The sequence below is a fragment of the Limanda limanda genome, chromosome 4, assembly GCF_963576545.1.
Source record: "Limanda limanda chromosome 4, fLimLim1.1, whole genome shotgun sequence".
NCBI classification, from domain to species: Eukaryota; Metazoa; Chordata; class Actinopteri; order Pleuronectiformes; family Pleuronectidae; genus Limanda; species Limanda limanda.
In genome coordinates, this window is record NC_083639.1 from 5,374,810 (window position 1) to 5,392,960 (window position 18,151).

Below are 18,151 nucleotides of genomic sequence, written 5' to 3' on the forward strand. Positions count from 1 at the left end.
GAGCAGTGACACATGTCAATGCACTTTTTTTTCTTACTCATGCTCCTCCACAGGCTGTGACCTCACGATTCCTGAAGATTTAACCAAACATTCTGCACACACACAAAACAACACGTGCTTGTATAAAGGGATCTTTAATTTACTGCCAAAATAGAAGCAGTTCTCCAAACAAACGATAGGCGGCAGTAGATTGGTTTCCAGGAGGTCTTTTCTTCCTCCTCCTCCTCCTCCTCCTCCTGTTTTCCGGGAAATAAAGTGAAACTACAACTGTTTGTTTTAAAACTACAAGCACAGACTGTGCTGCAGCAGTAGTCGACTCGTCTCTGCAGAGTGAGTTAGGTAAGAGCAGTTTGATCGTGTTTTTAAATGTTGTAATAAAAAGGGAATAGAATTGAGGGTAAATTCAGATCAAGTGATCAGATCTGAACTTTGCTCTAACCTGCAGCAGCTGCTGTGCAGACCACACGTCTCTGCTGCAAACTGATCACAACAAATAACAAATCAACCAATCAGTAACAAGTTTCCTTTTACTCTTTCTGCTGAGACGGAGCCAGGAATCTGTCGCAGTGAAAAGTTCTGTTGATTGTTTACTTAGGGAAGGAAATAAACTTGGCTGCTGAGTTGATATGAGCAGCTGCCAGACAATACTTTATTTATTTGTTCGTTTGTTTGTTTATATGACCTCATTTGATCAATTCATATTTTGTACATATAATATATGTAATGTATATACATTTGTGTGTTTATATCTACTGTAAAACAATAACTGCACTACAACTGCTATTACTGATTATAAAAACATTACAAAAATATCTGTATATATATTTGATTTGCCCTTTATACATATTGTGGTGGAATATTAACTTAATATAATAATATAATATAATCGTATGGGTTCAACAAACTATAACCTTTGTTAATGATTAGTCTAGAAGTCTAGTCTAGTCACAAATATTTTATAATGCTTGTTTTGTTTGATAGTCCCAAAAATTGGAAAAGTATTATTCAGATTCCAACTGTGTAACAATGAGAAAAGAAAGAAATCTGCGAACTGGTAACAGACTGTTTTTAGTTTTGGATGAAAAGTTACTGAAAGTTAATGTTTTTCTGTATATCATCTAATCCAGCCTTCCCTTGTTGTCCTGTGAAAGACTTTCTGAGGAGTTTCCCCTCATCCAAGTCGAAGGTCTCAGGATAAGAAGATGTCTAATGTTCAGCTTTATGAGGCTTCTCATATAACTGTGTGCTTTTGGGATTGCACTTGATCTGGTTTGATTCGTGAACACAGTGTCATTTTTTGTTTGCTGTGTTCAGGATGTCGGCCGTGAAGATGTCCGAGGGGAGCGTGCAGGTGGACGGCTGTGGAGCGCCGCTGTTCTACAGACAGAGTGAACCTGCCACTGGGGAAGCGAACATGTCAGTTTTACTCCTGCACGGGATCCGCTTCTCATCAGAGAACTGGCTCAGCATCGGCACTCTGGAGACTCTGGCCCGGGCCGGCTGCCGTGCGGTGGCCATCGACCTGCCAGGTGAGTGTGAAGGGAACTAACGCTTCACTTCTAGGTAGGGATACAATACCAGTCCTTATTGCAATAAAGTCTTCTTCATACTTATATATTTGAATGTGTGATTATGATGTGTATTCTATATTTTTAGTTATGTGCGTGTAATTATTTTCTGTATTTTCATATCTCCTTTAATTTATAAGTATTGCATTCTAGTTATTATTACTTTACAGATGTTTATTCCTGACTGCCCTCTTGCTGCTGTAACATTACAGATATCTCATCTTCTTTAACCTATGTATAGTGTTTTTGAGCATTTCTAGGGCTTCATATGTTATTATTGAAACTATTTATAGCTCAAATTTGTACTTATCTCATTTGTCTTATAGACTGGTATGGACCTTTCTGTATCTTGATATAATGTCTTACCATAGTGCAGAGTCCTAATTACCTGCATATATATATATAAGGGAATTTGCCTCACAGTTCTAATGGCCGCAGGTTGTTTGTGCAGTGAGTGACCAGACGGATGTACAGACAACTATTATTGGAAAACTTTGATGTCAGACAAGTTGTGGAGCATCTTTTTCTGTCATTCCCTATTCTTATTGGAAAGCATAAGACACACTGAATCTAATAATATCTCTATCGTGTATGTAGGATCAGATTTGAGTTATTATGGTTGAGAAGGGATTTGAATGTACCATAGTGTGGCTGGTACTACTACTGGCAGGACTGGTTGGTCTCTAGGTCTTTTTACAATATGTCCAGTTCTTAAACTCAAATTCCATTTGTCCCAAGGCCTCAGAACAGGTTAATCTGGCCTCTCTTTAAACAGAAAGTTTGCTCTACTCTAAGTTTGCTTCATTAGTTCTCTCTCTCTCTCTCTCTCTCTCTCTCTCTCTCTCTCTCTCTCTCTCTCTCTCTCTCTCTGTCTCTCTCTCTCTCTCTCTCTCTCTCTCTCTCTCTCTCTCTCTCTCTCTCTCTCTCTCTCTCTCTCTCTCCCTCTCTCTCTCTCCACAGGACTCGGCCAGTCTAAGTCAGCCCAGGCCCCGGCACCGGTGGGAGAACTGGCCCCTGCGAGCTTCCTGAAGGAGGTGTGTGAGCAGCTGGGCCTGGGCCCCCTGGTGGTGATCAGCCCGTCCCTCAGTGGGATGTACTCGCTCCCTTTCCTCCTCCAGCACCAGGCTCTGGTCCGAGCCTTCGTCCCAGTAGCTCCCATCTGCACCGACAAATTCACAGCGGAGCAGTACCAGAGTGTCACGGTACAGTCCAGGATACGACCCTGGTTTAAATTCTTTTGTGGTTTCCTTTCTCTGTTAAACCTTTTTACAGTATGTGTGCTTTTCATTTGCTCTTTAAAGTGAAACTCTATTAACCGTGAATGTCAAGTGCGACTTCCAACACGTTCCCGGTCCGCTTTTAAGAGGCAGTGGATTTTAACATGTAACCACGAGACAAGTAGATATCGGGACTTTGTACTTTCACAGACGACTTTCATCCAACTCCAACTTCTTTCAACATTAAATCTGTGCGATGGCAAAGTGAAGGTGTAAAAACCGTGAAGGAGACGAGTGAGTTACAGAAATGAGGAAACGCTCTTATTGGAGCATCAGTGATGTTGTGATTGGATTCTGCAGCTCTGACAGAATATGGTGCCTCAGTTTCAAGATATATCTCAACCACTAATTTGACCATTTTTCGTTTAATCTGCAGTTTTTCAGAGATAAAATAATTAATCTGTTGTTGTACTTTGTGGATATAATACATTTATATCAATAAGTAAATAATCTAAAATACAGCTGATGAAAGCTTATATAAGGGTCTGTCTGTTTTACCTTCTCTTGTGTTTACTAAACTTTTGTTCATACAGTTACACCTAATAAAAATAAAATGTAGGTCATCTTCAAAATCCCTTAAGTAACGGGTTGGATTATTTTCCCTCCAGGTCCCATCTCTCATCGTCTACGGCGACCAGGACGCTCAGCTCGGAGAGGTGTCGCTCCGCAACCTGAGCAATCTGGCCAATCACAGCGTGGTGGTGATGAAAGGAGCGGGTCATCCCTGTTACCTGGACGACCCGGACACTTGGCACAAAGCTCTCACAGACTTCCTCAACACGCTGTGAAGCTGTTCGCTGTGCGTCGGTGGAGAGATGACTCAGATGAGTCACACACATAAATGCACTGTTCACTCATGGGACATTCAGATCACAGACGTCCCCCTGTGTGACCGGATTATGACTTTTTCACTTGTTAATGAGAGTTTTTAAAAGAAAAATTCACAGTTTTGGTAGAGATGTTTACTGAGCAAGGGATCATGTGGCAAATTAAACAGAGATTTGTTCTTTTCACTGTCACAAGAGTGATATTAATCTGAAGAAAAAGAATACTGTATTTTACCAAAATGTTTTTTTTTTTCTTAAAGCAACACAATGTAGTTTTTTTTACCTTAAAAATCAGCTTCTAAATTGTTTTTCGATGGTACTCAAGCTTAAAATAGGGAGAGAGGCGTCTCTGGTATTAAATTATACCCTGGTGTTGTGCAGTAATGTTTTACTCTGTACATCACACATACCAGAGCTGGAAGAATCATTTAGCTGGTCAGGTATTTCCCCCTGAATACAGACATGTTCAGTGTAAAATCCAGCTAATCTGACCGAACCCAAATATCGTTTCAAAAGTTTAGTACGAACCTGACTAATCCATTGGGACGACTGGATCCAAACTCTAGTATGGACATCACGGCAGATGGCGGTGAAAACAAGGAGAACATAGTCGGAGGGGTAGAAGAGGAGGAAAATAGAAAAAAGCTGGAGAAGAGTGAATATCGGACCAGTTTTTATTTTTACAATCTTTTATAAAAGAGGTTAGAGGATGCAGGACAGATGCCGACCTGGCTAATCTCCTGAAGGGGGAACTAGAGAGCAATTCGTACATTAAGTTGCCTTTATACTGCACCATAAAACCTTGTGTTACTGTATTTTACAACTGATTGAGCCACATTTAGTATTGATTATTAGTAGATTGTATATTTTCATTTCAACAGATGAAATAAATGAATCCGCTGCGTCTCTCTGAAAAAAAAAAAATCAAACACCACACGCGGAAATGAAGTGAAAAATATGAACATTATTTAATAACTGATTCTCTGTAATAAACAATTTGAAAATATTTTACAAGGAGTCACAGACACAATATTTTACAAATTTTGCCCTCTTCTTTTTTTTAAGCTTCATCTGTACAAAAGAATGGAGCGACATGGACCAGTGCCCAGAAAAGAAGGAGCGAAATCTTCCACACACACACAAACATTCACACTCACATACGCACACGAAATTAAATAAAAGAAATCAAAAACATTTTGACTTCATATCTCAAACTTATCAACACTGCTGTATTCCTATATTTTTTTTACTTTACTTTAAAATTGGACTGATTTCACTCTTTTTTTCCTCTAAATGTTATTTTTTTCACACACTTGTCAAACATGGTCACATAGCACCAGACTACAGACTACAGAATCACATACACACGTGTCTTTCCCACAGAGACGGACTCGGCCGGGGTCGGGGGGGGGGGACGTCATGGAAACCCTTTGCGTACGTCAGGGCTTCGTCCTTAACGAGGACCCCCTCCCCTCTTATCCCCAAGCTGGACCAATTTACTATTTTTCTTGTTTTTTCTTCCATTTTGTGGCAAAAGCAAAATTTGTCAAACCACAGAAATCCTTTGCGTGGTCCCTTTAGAAGGAGACGTCTTCTGTCAGGCTGCACACACAGACGTCACTACATGATTCCTCCATGACCTTCTGTGTGACAGGCCCATGCTGCTCTGTGGAGACCCACTCCCCGAGCTCGCCTCTGCTCTGACGTCCCGTCCCGCTCACAAAGAAAAAAAACCCACCCGGGAGAGTTACGCCCTTGGTTTATTTTTTCTTTCTTAACTTCTGCCTGGTGCTTGACATCTCCCAGCTGGGCATGAATAAGTGTCATCACATGTTTTACTTCTATGTCTGTGTGCATAACGTCTCAGTGCAGGTGCACAAACTGTATAGGCCCATATATTTACGTATACGTGCGTGTGAGACTGTTTGCCTACAGAGCCGGGGGAAGAGAGGAAGTCGCAGGGGGTACATTTCCACAGGCACGTGTAGCGTTCATTTACAGAGAGTGGAAATAGGCTAAATACAGACAGACTTAATGGCACAGGACAGAGACAAACGAATGCCAGGAAAGTAAAACTGCATCCGGCATCAGGTGACCAGGCCCCTACCTACACTGAAAGTTGCCAAATTGGAAAATTTAAATTTCAACATTTTTTGTTCTAACAGTCTTTTATTTTCTAGAGTCTGGTTTGTTCAGAGCCGCGCTGCAGTTACTGTGCCGGCATGTTTGCCACATCAAAAGGTTCCGACTACTGTACAGAGTGTGCAAGGTCCGGTTCAAATCATTGTGTGAATCATCCCACTAGAGCCATACAGTGAGGTTTTAGGGGTGTGTGTGTGTGTGTGTGTGTGTGAGAACATCGAAGGTCGGACACTTTTGATATTTATTTTTTTTTAAACTCCCACCGGCTTTCAAGCATTTACTCGCACAGGCATCAATCAATAGCGGATCATTCCAAGACGTTGAAAATACAAAACTAGAGCTCACTATACTTACTGCAGAACACCAAGAGAGCCCGGAGGAGGCGAATATTTTGGAGGATCTATTATTTTGTGTGTGCGTGAGAGAGAATGTGCAGTGACGGGGGGGGGGGGGGGCGCATCAGAGCTCCGTACTGTGTTAACACTAAGGCATTTAGAGAGGCTTTGTTATCTATGTTGCATCTGAAACAGAAAACACTGATGAACTACACATTCTTTCGGAAAGCTCTGCTCCCTTGGATCGATATTTAAGCAGACGGATGTTTGAAGATAGATTCTTTTTTTTTTTCTTTTTCTCTTTTGTCATTTCTGTAAAATCCCTTTTTTTTTCTCAACAACAACACTAGATTTTGTCCTTTGCGATATAGGAACAGAAAGAAAAAAAAAATGGCTATGCTACCACAACTGTCATCCCTCAGACACACTCCATTTAAAAGACATTCCCATTGAGGAGTTTGAAACGCACACTAACACACACATACACGCGCCAACACTAACACATACGATTCAGGCAGAACTATAGCAGTCAGGTGGCCCTAAAAATGCTCTATGGCCAGTTAAGTCGCTGTATACTGATAGTGTATCATAGCTCTATACATGGCTTGGTAAAGGAACGGTATAGTAACTCCATATGGTGGCAGTCAGGTGGTCTCTGGGGGGGCACAGCGACCACAGCCGAGAGAGCAGATACATTAAGCTGGAGCTGGTCAGTGTTCAGCTGTATACTCAGCGGATTCAGTCTTTCAGGTTGTTGCAGCCTCAAAGACGGCTGCGCAATAAAGGTACTATACAGTGGCTCTACTCGTATGCAGCCAATGCATTCCAAGACAAAGTGCATCAAGGCACTATGAAACAGAGCGGCTCCTAAACATGGGAGTCTAAAATGACTTTGCACACATCGTGATGATCAAATGACGGATTACAACCAGAGTTACTACTTACTGCACGCGATCACCATATTTAGTGGCCTCTTCTGCACTTTTGTTGGAAATGTCGATAAAGCCCCCTGTCCCCCAGCAGCGAATGATTTTGAAGTTTGAACAGCATCAGTCAAAGGTAATATAACCCCACCCCCCCCCCCAAAAAAATAAGAAAAACAACCCCACCTTGAGCTATTATAAGAGAGTAATGAGGAATAGATGTTGGTACGTTTGTTATGTAAAGCACACTCACAAAATTGTGATGAGGAGTGTTAGGTTACTGGAGAAGCCTCATGAGGATTGGCAGAGGTGAGCTTTTTTTTTTCATAATATCAGTCCAAACCAGAGGTCAGAATGGTCATTTGATCGTAAAGGAGAAAACTGCACGACATGGACAGCGCTCCAGAACAAATCTGCAGCAACCGAACGCTGATTCGTATTTTTACAGTCAGATAAACATGAGCCTTAGAACGTAAATATCAGGAAAAGACACTTCACGAAATGCAATTACCATCATGTAATTACACTAATCCCCAGTGGATGTTTTTCAAAAGCATTAATCTGTAATTAAGGAGCTGCACAAAATGAATCAGCGTTCGGTTCCTGACCGACTCCTCCTGTTTTGGCTACAAAAATAAAGACCCCATGAAAGTCTATCTCATTTTGGCAAATAGATATAGTGCATAAATGAATCATATCTTTTTTTTTGTTAACACCTAATGACTTCCTTTGTTAAATCAAAACCTAAATATACTGTGATTGGAATACTCATCACTTCAGCGGTTTATACTTGACATTTTGAATACTTGACAGGTCATATTTGTTAAATCTTTTGTGGTGGATGTTAGTGGTCGAATGGTCTGCAGCCTCACACGAGCGGCGAGTGACAGAGCAGCAAGGCTCTGAGATGGAGGAGAGAAGAAGGAGCTCCCGCCGTCTGTCTGACCGACAGAAGGGACGGTGAGCAGGTGACCTCAACTCTCAAAGTCTGTGTGAGGCGGAGACCCGACTTGTCCGTTTAACCCCTCCCTTCTCCGGATGGTGGACGTGGTCACAGGGGCGGGGTTTGGTTTTCTTTCGGACATTGTCTCTGATGAGCCAGGTGGTGCGGCACCACCCACTCTTCCTGCAAATGAAGGTTAACTGGCGGAGGACCACAACGGCCCGGCAGTTGTCACTATGCGACACAAATTGAAGCAAGCTGGGTAGCGTGGCACTCGTGGGCTTCCGACTTGCTGTGATGGGAAGTCCCATTATCACCTATGACTATAACAGGGGGTGGGGGCGCAGGAGGGGGGGAGGGGAGGTGAGGAGGTAGGGGGAAGAGGGTTTGAAGGGGACGGGAGAGGAGGGGGAAAAAAAGGAGGATAGGTGGAGGAATTACTGTAATAGCGAGATAAAGTGGGGGCTGATAGCCGGGTAAAGAAGAAGCAGCTGAATCAGCAGTAAAGTGAAGAGAGACGGACGGAAAGAGTGACCTCGCCCACAGTCGGACGTGTTCTCCTGCGGAGGGAAAAGGACACATGTCATTTTTAAAACTCGGGAAATCAGCCATATATGTATTAGTCAAGCTTTTGATCAATGTTTGCAACAACTATTTATTGAACATTTGTCATTCATTCTGTTTCTGTCTGCGTGTTGCATAAATGGGCACAGCTAAATTTGTATTTACAAAGTTTCTTCTAATGTCTACCAAGGACCGTAACATCTCTATGGATGTTTTAACTACCACTGACGCGGGTAGGATTTTTCCCGCTGCTGCTGCTTGTCAATCTGACTGTGAAACTGCGGATCCCACTATTTTGTAAGCAACACCAACTATAGGATGTTCACCTGCACTAAAAAATATCTTATCTGCACACTCAGCAAAATAAACAAGTTTTTTTTTTGTGGTCATTTTTGTTGAAGGGGGAGGACGACCCCTCCATACCCCTAACAAGCATCTATTGAGTATATCACAATATAAAATAAAATAAGGAATAATAAGGAATGACAATAAGAGTGCGTCTGGTTTTAACAGTGATGAACTGGGTTTAATTGTTTTGTAAGAAATCACACTATTTCTATGTTTAAAGAAAATCATCCAATATTTTTTCTGAAAAAACATTACTTTTCCAGATTCGAATTCAAACTTCTGATTCATGATATCGTTTTACCTCACTAGCTTTTTGTGTTTTTTTTGATATTGTGTGTGACATATCTTACAGCCGTGTTGTAGTCGAAGCAGGTGGGCGGTCCTTTTCGATAACGCGCCACAGCCGGTTCTTCACATGGATTCTCCTCTTTAACTGGAAAGTCACTCAATTAAGGAACATTACAAATCCCTTGAATTTCTTCCGCAGTGTTTCATCACTCGCCCACACACACCGATTCCTCCTGCAGGCCTACAGATGTAAATGACTGGTCATAATTCACATCACTGTGATAAAAATAACCTTGAAATGACTGTGAAGCATCTGTGGTTACGCAGGTATGCTAATGAGGAGATAGAATCTAGTGATCTTCTTCTGCTTGTCTGCCAGCTGGTGTACAACATGAGAAAAAAAAGGATACACTCCTCTTCCTCCTGGGACAGCTTCTCTATCACACAGGAGTGATATAGAGATGGCATCTTCTCTGCCACCACAAACAGTAAGTTGGTGTTGTTTATCCTCTTGGCATGAATCAGCCTGCGGAGAGAGGGAGAAAGAGAGTGAGAGAGAGAGAGAGCGTGAGAGAGAGAGAGACACCTTTGTCAACAACCCCCTCCGTTCGCTCACGTCACACGCTCATTTACTAATGGATCAGTGATATTCATGAGACAGTCTTATAAGCCTCATTTAGCCAATGATGCGAGCGTTTCATTAAAGCTGAAACGTGTTCATCATCAGCTCCAATAAAAAGATCTATCTTTCTGACACAGCACGATTCTTTGTTGTGTGTGTGTGTGTGTGTGTGTGTACATGTGTGTGTGTGTGTGTGTGTGTGTGTATGCAGACCTAGAGCAGTTGCCACAGTCCTGCAGGATGTTGTAGGAGCTGCTCAGGTTACTTAAGTAGTACTGCGTCTGTATCATTACACAGCTCCGCTCTTTGAAATCGATTCCGTCTGCCTCCACCTCATCTGCAGCGTCACCAGAGCACAGAGACACGCAAGCAACACAAGTCACTTCAGCTGATGTTTGTCTTTACTTAACTTTAAAATACGGTTTCATTCTCCCTTCCCTTAGATTACCTTTGGAGTTTGTGCCTTAAGGCTAAATTACATTCAATCTTATGACTTCACACTTGGTCTCCAAAATAAATTCAATCAAAAAACCATTTTAGCACATCCAAGACTATAATGACTGCAAAGTATAATTATTGAAAAGTGTAAACAATAAGATAAATACATAAAAAAAAAAACTGAACTAACATATATTGATCCAATACAGAGTTTGTACCGACCTGTCGCGAACCAACTTTGATAAGCCAATCCGTATATAAACTGCTGGAATATGGACCTGTGGAGACATAAGAATTTATAAATGCTACATGTTGGCCAAGTAAAATAAACTATAAAACTTTTCACACTAATTGTAACTGATGTAAGAGAAGAGAAGCACAACACTTTCAGCTCGGGTTCACCGACACAACCTCCTGTAGCTGAGCAGCAGGAGAGATACCGTGGAGCGCCAGGATTTTATAACTGAACTATGACCAGGATGCACACTTTATATTTCTCTACGTGACACAATCTGAGGTTCTCATATCAAAGATAATGAACTCAGGTCTCGCAGCTATTAAAACAGGTCTTGCAGGTATTAAAACATGAGATTATTGCAGATGAGAGCTTAGCGTGAGGCAGCTGTATCTGTACAGAGGCCATGAATAATATATTTCACGTAAGATGTATTGAAATATATAATTAGAGATTTCCTGATACGAGCAACGCCGTCAATACTGCTGAAAATGCCGGGTGGGGAATCGGTGAGTACGTGAATCTATGTAACGATTGGATATCACATCTATAGGGTTTATTAAATTCACCCAGATTTCTGGTCTTGTAGTGTAATTTGGAAATATCCCACAGTTCCCACAAGTAAAACAGCAGCATTATCCATGTGCAAGACTTCACAACACGAGCAATATGCTATTCATCAATGATGGTGATGATCATTTCCATATAGGATTAGTATAAAAATATTTTAATTTTTTTAAACTCTCTACTATGAAATCAATACTATCGGCAAAATGAAAGTATCAGAAAGAGAAAAATGTTATTGGAACATCTCTAGTAATAATGTTTGTTATGTTTAAAAAGTATAGGTACAAAACAAGTGGACTATGTGTAAATGTTGTTTTTATCACAGCTCAACAAATCTTACCATGCAGCTGCTGACGTCCACCAAGCCATGTTTACAAAATCGGCAATTGTCGGCTACAGAAACAGGAGAAATGTGAACATACAAGTCAGAGCAATACATGCATATTTCAATAGTCTTGATATATGTCCATCCATTAACTCTCTGCATCATCTTTGCTTCTGCCTTCTTCATTTATTGCATCTTGTCCTTGCATCTAGTGTCGAGTTTCTGTTCTCACCACAAACACTCCTCTGGGTGCAGCTCCAGCTTCACTGTTGGGCATCCGTTCACACACAGACTGGTAGTCAAATGACCGCTTGCGGTTGTAGAAGGAATTGTTGTAGAGAGCTTGCATCAATAATTCGTCCACTTCACCGAAGAACATCCCCACCTGGAGGAGGACAAGAAACGCTGGTCAGGTTCTGTGCAGAGATCAGAGTAAGGATGTAGTCGGTGTGAAAATGAATTTAATCGCTTCACCTTGTTCCAGTCGTCCTTCTGATTGGACATGATCAGGAATGCACCGTCGTCTATTAAGTAGCACAGGAGATCCTGCACACACAGACGACATGAGACTGATAACTGGAAGCACACGGGGAAACAGGAAGCTGATTCAAAACATTGTCTGAGATACTTACCTCACTGTTGGCTTCACAGTCCATTTCACAGCCCCTGTTTGGTCCACACTGAAGAGGAGAAAATAACAAGTCATTACTTTTTATACTTTCATTCACACAGTTTATACTTTTCACGTAATTTTTTATGTATTACCGTGTTTGAGCCTTGACGGTTGTCTGTGTGGTTGCTGGCAAGAATCTTGAACTTGTCGGTCCAGGCTTCAAGGTCTAGTTTCACTCCGACCACTGATTGAAAAGTTGGGAGAAGAGATTCAGTGAAAAAGTTTTAAAATATAAAAATATTTTAAAGGATTCTCTCCAGGCAGGAGAAATCTAATTGGCAAAAAGGGGTTTGGTAAGCTCACAGTGACTTTGACAATTGATTTCCAAATTCTAATCAGGTCATTGTTGGGTCCAAGTGAATGTTTGTGCCACATTTACAGAAATCCCCTCAAACTGTTTCTGAGATTATGCGTTCACGAACCCCAGAACGGGTTATGTAAGGTCACAATGATCTCAACCTCTGACCACCAAATCCAATTAGTCCATCCTGGAGTCCATTTGAAAGTTTGTACAAAATTGTAAGAAATTTTGATAAGGTGTTCTTGAGATATCGTGTTCGCATGGGAACAATGTGACAGACGGGTAGACAACCTGAATATATTACGCTACTGGCTGTTGCCTGCACAGAGACATAAAAAGACAAATACACACACAGGCCAAATAGAGGCATAGTATGGTGAGAAAAACAAACATCTACACTCTCCTCTGAAACCTTTTCTGTCACATCTGTCAGAATGAGAGGATTCTGTCTTTTCCTTCAGGGCTGAGCTCACCTGCAGGTTTGATGGTTTTTCCTCCTATCGCGATCTCCACAGCTGTGCTGACCAGGACCCCTATGGTGTCGTTTTCTGGGTTCTCGTCTCTCTCTGAAGGAGCAAAGCAGAGACAGAGAGGGAGGAGGGGTTCGTTTCCAAACAAAGAGCTTCTGAGTGAGATATATGACCTGTGAATTAGAGCATCATTCACCTTTTCGTATAAAAGGCGCTCGGAAGATGTAGCCCTTGTTGTCGAGACTGCGACGGTAATAGCTGGCATTAAACGGCTCGGGGTCTTCCTCCCAGGATTCTGAAGCCCTGAGATTTAAGAGCACAGACGCTGTGATGTGTAACTCACAAGCTTCCTGCAGCCCTATGGGTTTGTGGAACAACATGTCTGGGTGCTGTGAGAGTTAGAGACGCATCAGATCCACAAAGCATCTGCAGTCACAGCCTAAATGAGGGGGGGGGGGCTCTTACTTGTTGGGGAACACTCTTGTTACTCCTCCATCAGTCGCGGCGAACACGGCTAGAAATCCATAGCTACACGCCAGAGTGGAGAGAAGAGACAGAGACAGGGCTCAATATCTGAAGCTCATCCACAATCCAAGTCTGAAAACTTCACACAGTCGACAAAAAGCACGCACATCCAGACTCGAGGAACACTCTGTGCTGGACAGAAGTTACAGAAAGGAGACGTGAATTGTCCCCAAGCACAAACTGAAACTCACGTGTTCAAGTCTTTGTTCTTCCAAACCTTCTCAACCAGCTGGCGGATGATGCCAGTGTCCAGAATCAGGTTATGAAGCAGCAAATTGTCACCTACATATAAAGAGTACATTAGGAACTACAGAATTACACATTAAGATACAGATATCTCTTAACTTAATGCCAGTAAATGCCCTGAAAATAATATTTTCCACTTCCACATCCTGTCGGTTGCACTGAAGTACATTTATTCCTTCATAAGAAATAAGTGTCACAAATATTTAGTTTCTTTTTCTTTTCAGTGAGTGTTGCTCAAACACTCAAATAGGGAATTTATTAGGGACTATTTTCAGCCTCAGTTTAATACACTTTACACTTTTGCTGTGTTGGGTTGTGGTCAAACAGACAATACATACAAGTTTAAATATGTAAATCCATTGATGCATTAATCTCAACTTGTTGACATGTGGTAGAACTTTTTTAAAAACTTGACTTCACGTGTGTGAAAGGAGATGAACTCACATTGTTTAGAGTCCGGAGTCACCTTCTCCATGAGAGCAATGAAGTTGAGCAGGAACTCAGTGTTGTTGTTGGACAGTTCCAGATCATTGCAGTACTCCCTGACAGAAAACAGATAATCACACATTATCATCATTTACACTCTGCCTCCTTTCTCCTTTAGAATCAAGGCACACAACAGTGAGGACGCACGAAAACACACATACTTTGCACATGTTCAACATGCATGTCTTAAACTAAAACACCTATTTGTCAAAGAAAAACCTGGGCGGGACTTCGGAGCAAAAGCACAGGCAGCACAATGAGGGAGTGATTTTATCAGAGTGCTCCAGACTTCAGTTAATGCTGGAGGAGATGAGGGTTTGATACTGGGTTTCTGCAGGTTTCAACTTTTAATGACTTTTAAGACTATAATGAATGAATGTGCGACAGATACGAATAAGTCCCAGAATCACTTAACACTTCCCCATGGAGATAAGGTGAAGTAGCCAAAAAACAGTAGTACTACCTTATTATATCTAAGACCTAGTACATAATATTGTAAATCATTTAAGGCTCTTTAAGATCTTAAATTCAGATTATTAAGTTTTAGACCCTGCGGAAACCCTGTGATAACATAAAATCACATGCAAGGAGGATATTTATTCATTTTTTCTACACATTTTGTTTATTAGTTTATTATGATAATCCCTAAATGTATGTGTGTCATACAAACACTCAACAAGACAGCAGCAACATGCAAAGCAGGTTTTTCTTCAGTACTTTATTGTAATGAGGGATAACTAAGGGGATAGAGTGGGTGAATTAAAAATCCAATTAAAAAGTCTATGATGAATTTCATATTTTTTCTTTAAAAAATAAATAAAACTGGTTAAGAATTTGTCACTATAATCAACACTTTCCTCAAAAAGGAATAAACGAAGAATGAATAGAACAACTTACACACATCACAACAAACACAAGTCAAGAAAACAGACGATAGAGACAAGATGCTGGAAGTGGAGTGGAAACGGAATGAAAGAAAGGGTCGATTGTGAGGACAAGACCAGAAAGTGACGACCACCAATGACAGCGAGCGATCACACACACACACAGGGCTACCTGGGAGCAATGAACACATGTCCTTCAGACTCAAAACTGTTTGGCAGCAGTGATTCAAAATCTGCAACAGAAAGGGGGAAGATTATCGGAGGGGAAGCAGTGGGCGGAGCAGTGGGGAGTGGTGGGTTTACAGCAGCTGCTCTTCAGAGGTGCAGGGACGCAGAAGGGAGTTTACCATAGCAACACAGAGGTATCATGGGAACACTAGCGTTAGCCAATATGGTGCCTCAAAATAGAACCTGACTCTCAATGGATGTCTGATTTTTTTTTTCTCTCACAAGCACTCACATCTTTTCTTTTTTCGTTTCACTTTGTCAACAGTTTCCGATTGGTTTGGTTTCAGGCTAACGGGTTTTGGTGATGTCTGAGAACTGACTTTACCAGAGCTGGTGTGTCAGGAAGCAAGTTCTCAGACAGTTTGTCCACTATGAGTGCTCTCAGATCAGGCAGGCATCAACATGGCCAACAGTTGCAGGGGGGGTGGGGGGGTGGGTGAAGGTCCTGATGGAGGTGGTCCCCCCTCAGACCGGCAGGGGCAGAGGGCTCCGAGAGACACACAATCAGAGGAAGTGCACTGCATTGTGAAGGGCATGTGGAAGGGCAACTTCACGTCATCCGTCACCGGCAGAACACACAAAATATCAACCGCCATTGAGTCTGCGATGAATCCAGCATGTTATTCTTTTTCATTATCTCACCAGCAGGAAGCGGAGAGAAATGGACTTTTAGAGCTTTTAGTGCCCAGGTAGTTTTCCGCCCACAATGCAGCGCACGTTCCAGGGTCAGGTTTATTGAGGGAAGTGTTGGGCCGTGCCCCCAGTGGTCTGAGGGGTGAGGAGGGGGAGGAGGGACACAAGCTGATGGAGAGATGGGGAGTACAGAGGGACGACACAGGAGCCGGATGCGGTGCCGGGCGGCTCCCTGACACCTGACGGCTCGGAGGGACCTGGCAGGACACAGCTCGGCCCGGAGGCTCGGTCGGCCGGCTGCGACACCTCCACTTAGAGACGAGAGACTTCATGACAATCAGCACAACGTGAGTGTTTTCTAAATCAAATACAGAATAATACTACCAATACCAATAATTATATAGTTCATGACTGCAAGAAATACGTATTTACTTACGCAAAAAGCACGATATGCTGGTTTATTTTTATAGCTTAAGTGTAGAGCTAGAAAATATATGGATTAGTGTTTGTGACTTCCTACATTAAGAAAATGTGACAGCAAACAATTAAATGTAATTACTGTATGTAGAGCTTTATGTGCTCAAAATGGATCTGGCTATTTGCACTATCAAGACAGAGTTTTTCTGTCAAATACCTGAGCTGTAGTCTGAGAATTAGCAAATACATTTATGACCTATTGACACTGTAAGAAAAAGAGAGGGACAGGCAAGAGCGAAGGAGAATAGCAAGAGAGAATTAGGAGGTGAGAAAAAGAGAGGGATGTGGTGAAAGTGAAAGAAAGAGGGAAAGACACAACCCGTTTGGAGCCGTCCACAGAAGGGAAAGGACCAGGAGGGATGGACAAAAGACACGTTTTAACATAGAACATGAATATCTGTCGTCGTTGGCGTTTTTTAGTTCTGGAGCAGCAGGTAACGTGGGGGGGAGGGTGAGGTTGAGGAGACTGGAGGAGCCATTGTGAGAGATGTGGGATCTGAGCTGCAGCAAGAGGGTGAAGAGGAAGAGGAGGAGGAATAAAGGGAGGAAGAATAAGGGGAGAAAAAAAGAGGGAAAAGGGAGGAAAGAAGAGGGTCCTGAAGGCAAGACGGGCAGGGACAGAGGCAAGCAAGGCTGGGACAGGTGGGGGTGGGAGGGGAGGGCAGCAGGAAGGAGGTTCAGGACGAGAGGGGAGGGAAGGAGGAGGCAGCGGTGGGAAGTAGGAAGTAAACGTAGGGAACGTGGACCAATATGGAGTATACTTGCCCTTGGAGGATGGCACTGTGTGGATCCATCAGAGAAGGAGTGAGCAAGAAAAAGAAACAGGGGATCGGGTGGGAAGGGGGGGATCACAGACAATATTTTATTCAATTACTGTTTGAATAAAAATATTGTTTCTCTTGAAAGAAAGAAATTTAAGTCAAACAAGACGAGAGAGAAAAAAGAAATGAGGAGCAAACATCTTATTTGCAAGAGCAAACGAGAAAACGGAAGATCGATGGAAGAAAGGAAAGACAGAACAAAAAACTGGGAAATCCAGGAAAGGAAAATAGTGAAGAACAAAAACAAGAAACTGAGAGAAAACCATGGTGGAACATAAAATAAATAAATCAAATTAAGAAAAAAGGGGGAGTAACAGGGTCTGGACAAAGAAAGAATGAGAGAGACAACACGTGTCCCTGTTTCAGACCCACAGAAAACCCAAACTCCCACATCTGTGGAGCCCTAGTCCCGGGCCGTGTGGGAGTTCATCTACTGAATGATTCCAAAGCTGAGGAACATCGCACACAATCCAACACAAATAAAATAAAAAAATAAAAAATCACACACATAACAGAAGGAAAACTCCCAAAAATCATAAAACTCATCATAAGGAGTGAAAAGCATGCGTGTTTTCACCGGTTTCCTTAACATCAAATACTTAGAACACAGACGCTTCAGAATCATTACTTTTGGTGGAGAAGAGGCGAGAGCATTTGGCAAAAAAAATAATAGCACAGAGGTCACCATTATTTTCACCTAAGTAACACAGTAAAACCACAGCTTTCACCTTTCTGTCCTTGAGTTCTTTTTTCTTCAGCCAGTGTGAAGAAAAAACATCACCATTTTTACAGCACAGCATGAAGACAGGAGGGGGACAGGGGGGGGGGGGGGCAGTAGAGAGGAAGTCTGGGGGGAAGGAAGGGGGGCACTTAGATAAGATCCTGCCTATCGGAGTTCGTAGAGAGAGAGAGGGACGCTGCCTATGATGATGTTGTAGACCCAGGACAGAGGACTGAGTAAGAACGCGAGGTCAGAATCGGGAGAGAGAGAGGAAGAGAGCGAGA

The 18,151-nt window shown here is 42.3% G+C and overlaps 2 protein-coding genes across 3 annotated transcripts in view; one reads left to right on the plus strand and one right to left on the minus strand.

The window, feature by feature from the left end:
* Positions 1-106: 106 nt before the first annotated feature.
* Positions 107-4,864, plus strand: abhd14b (abhydrolase domain containing 14B). 2 transcript variants are annotated; one of them, XM_061069595.1, is made up of 5 exons: positions 107-339; positions 1,315-1,529; positions 2,529-2,770; positions 3,454-3,644; positions 4,738-4,864. In XM_061069595.1, the coding sequence occupies exons 2-4, from the start codon at positions 1,316-1,318 to the stop codon at positions 3,631-3,633; spliced, it is 636 nt and encodes a 211-aa protein (XP_060925578.1). In that variant the 5' UTR covers positions 107-339; position 1,315; the 3' UTR covers positions 3,634-3,644; positions 4,738-4,864. The 2 variants fall into 2 exon arrangements, with proteins under 2 accessions (XP_060925578.1, XP_060925577.1); XM_061069594.1 differs by lacking the exon at positions 4,738-4,864 and having other exon boundaries at positions 109-339; positions 3,454-4,678.
* Positions 4,865-8,396: 3,532 nt separating this feature from the next.
* cacna2d2a (calcium channel, voltage-dependent, alpha 2/delta subunit 2a) overlaps positions 8,397-18,151 on the minus strand; it is a 143,351-nt gene continuing 133,596 nt past the window's right edge. Inside the window, exons 23-38 of the mRNA XM_061069533.1 lie at positions 15,160-15,220; positions 14,062-14,159; positions 13,563-13,653; positions 13,312-13,374; positions 13,043-13,149; positions 12,850-12,942; positions 12,168-12,259; positions 12,035-12,082; positions 11,877-11,948; positions 11,635-11,787; positions 11,418-11,470; positions 10,498-10,553; positions 10,051-10,174; positions 9,626-9,741; positions 9,278-9,360; positions 8,397-8,575 (exon numbers count right to left, since the gene is read on the minus strand). Of these exons, the coding sequence (XP_060925516.1) occupies positions 8,453-8,575; positions 9,278-9,360; positions 9,626-9,741; positions 10,051-10,174; positions 10,498-10,553; positions 11,418-11,470; positions 11,635-11,787; positions 11,877-11,948; positions 12,035-12,082; positions 12,168-12,259; positions 12,850-12,942; positions 13,043-13,149; positions 13,312-13,374; positions 13,563-13,653; positions 14,062-14,159; positions 15,160-15,220 (1,433 nt within the window). The 3' untranslated portion in view covers positions 8,397-8,452. The remainder of the gene's footprint in view (positions 8,576-9,277; positions 9,361-9,625; positions 9,742-10,050; positions 10,175-10,497; positions 10,554-11,417; positions 11,471-11,634; positions 11,788-11,876; positions 11,949-12,034; positions 12,083-12,167; positions 12,260-12,849; positions 12,943-13,042; positions 13,150-13,311; positions 13,375-13,562; positions 13,654-14,061; positions 14,160-15,159; positions 15,221-18,151) is intronic.

Coding starts and splice junctions, on each gene's coding strand:
- abhd14b (XM_061069595.1), top strand. CDS start 1,316: ATGTCGGCCGTGAAGATGTCCGAGGGGAGCGTGCAGGTGGACGGCTGT. Junction 1,530..2,528: donor GGTGGCCATCGACCTGCCAG/GTGAGTGTGAAG, acceptor CTCTCTCCACAG/GACTCGGCCAGTCTAAGTCA. Junction 2,771..3,453: donor AGCAGTACCAGAGTGTCACG/GTACAGTCCAGG, acceptor TTTTCCCTCCAG/GTCCCATCTCTCATCGTCTA.